Raw genomic sequence first — 2,094 nt, forward strand, 5'->3', positions numbered from 1 at the left:
CAAACTGAACTGTAGGTGGCGGGCCGAGCGCCATCTAGCGTTGCATCGCGCAACTAATCGTCGCTGAACGCGGCCGAATGTTACCGAGAATTGCCGAGCGCGGCAGCGCCTGTTCGTGACTGTTCGATCAGTTCGATGCAGTTGCCAGTTGCATGAACGCGTCCTCGTGGAACGGAGGGATCGGCGATACACTTTTATCGTTTTATTGTAAAGTTGCACATTTTGCAAACGCGACACGATGGTTTTACTCGGCGAGGTGTTTCCGGACTTCACAGCGGACACCCAGATGGGCACGATCAGATATCACGAGTGGCTGGGCGATTCGTAAGATATCCTGCAATGTACCTAGTCGCGACCCAGTTAGACTTCGCTAACACGTGATTGTGGGATAAAAAAATAAAGATAGTAATTAAAAAAATAGCTATGTATGCCATCGCGTACCTCCAACATTAGGAGTGCGCTCCGTTTCACGCACGATGCGCGTAATGCATTATTCATCCTTGATTAACATTCGATGAGCAACAAGGGTAAATGTTGCATTTTGCGCATCGTGCGTGAAACGGAATGTACCCTAGATATGCTCGAAATAATTATAAACAAAAATACTTGAGATACCTCGTTCATTTTTGTTGTGATTTGTCACGTGATGTATACACTAACTAATGTGAATTTGAGTGTCTTTTGTGTATAATTTACACATATTTTGATTATATATATATATTTATATATATATATGGAGGGGTAAAAAAACCACAGTATCAAATTTTTAAAAATATTTTCTCGTGTGCATAGATGGAATTTATATATTGTATATATAAATTCCATCTATGCACACGAGAAAATATTTTATAAATATATATATACATAATTAATAAAAATTAATAAATACAAATTACAGGTGGGGTATCCTATTTTCCCATCCCAACGACTTCACTCCAGTATGCACGACCGAATTGGCGCGAGTTGTAAAACTAATGCCTGAATTCAAGAGATTGGGTGTGAAAGTAATCGCATTGTCCTGTAATTCTGTCGACTCCCATCGTAAATGGATAGAGGTTTGCTAACAATCCATTTTTTTTCTGCAGCTAAACGTGGCGCTAGATTTCAATTTGATCAAATTTAATGTTAAAATGAATTTTTCTCATAGATTCATATTGGTATTAAAACAAAAAACACTCTTCTAGGATATAAAGAATTACGCCGAGGTGACGGACGAAGAATTTCCATATCCGATAATAGAGGATCAAGCCAGGAAGCTTGCCACATTGTTGGGAATGTTGGATCCCGCGGAGATCGACAGCCGGACTGGATTACCCATGTCGGCTCGAGCTGTGTTCATAATCGACCCGGCTAAGAAGATGCGACTATCAATTTTATACCCAGCTACGACTGGCCGCAATTTCGAGTAAGAATCCTTTCGCAAAGTGTCTCTTATCGCTCGTTCGTATAAGCCACTAAAATTTCGTTCTTTAAATTGCAGCGAAATAATAAGGGTAATTGAATCTCTTCAGCTCACGCAAAAGTACAAAGTGGCGACTCCTGTAGACTGGAGGGTAGGTTGGAGAAAAAAAAAATTCACTTAAAGATTCTCAGAGATATTGATTTTTCCGCTGTTTATAATTAAATATCGGGCATTAAATATCGCGTTAATTTTTACATGTATTTTACACGTTATATGATATTTTAGAAGGGGGACGACGTAATGATCGATCCGAGTGTGTCGGACAGCGAAGCTAAAGCTTCCTATAACAGTATCAAGACTGTGATGTTGCCTTCCGGCAGGACGTATATGCGTATTGTGCCACAACCTATAGATGCGTAAAAGAAAATTTCTGTGTACAAAAGGATTCTAATAAAAAAGTTCAAGCTGCACAGATCGTATGGAGCTTCGTTCGCATAAAATATATGAATATTATTTTATAAAATCAACCGTATTTCTTTATTACTTTCGACCATCTAAATAAAGACGCAGCATTCTGCATCTTTATTTAAATAATTTCCTCTACTTTCAAGATCATATAAGATTAATTTAATAAATATTTTTTTTCTCACATTTACGTTGATTGATATAAAATAAGAGATTCGAATCCTTGG

The 2,094-nt window shown here is 38.2% G+C and overlaps 1 protein-coding gene across 1 annotated transcript; it reads left to right on the forward strand.

Moving 5' to 3' along the window:
- Window positions 1-124: 124 nt before the first annotated feature.
- Prx6a (Peroxiredoxin 6a) lies at window positions 125-1,929 on the forward strand. Its single transcript, XM_071779044.1, has 5 exons — window positions 125-324; window positions 899-1,055; window positions 1,185-1,405; window positions 1,481-1,553; window positions 1,688-1,929. The coding sequence occupies exons 1-5, from the start codon at window positions 239-241 to the stop codon at window positions 1,820-1,822; spliced, it is 672 nt and encodes a 223-aa protein (XP_071635145.1). The 5' UTR covers window positions 125-238; the 3' UTR covers window positions 1,823-1,929.
- The last annotated feature ends 165 nt before the right edge of the window (window positions 1,930-2,094 follow it).

This window comes from Temnothorax longispinosus, chromosome 1 (genome assembly GCF_030848805.1).
Source record: "Temnothorax longispinosus isolate EJ_2023e chromosome 1, Tlon_JGU_v1, whole genome shotgun sequence".
Classification (NCBI taxonomy): Eukaryota; Metazoa; Arthropoda; class Insecta; order Hymenoptera; family Formicidae; genus Temnothorax; species Temnothorax longispinosus.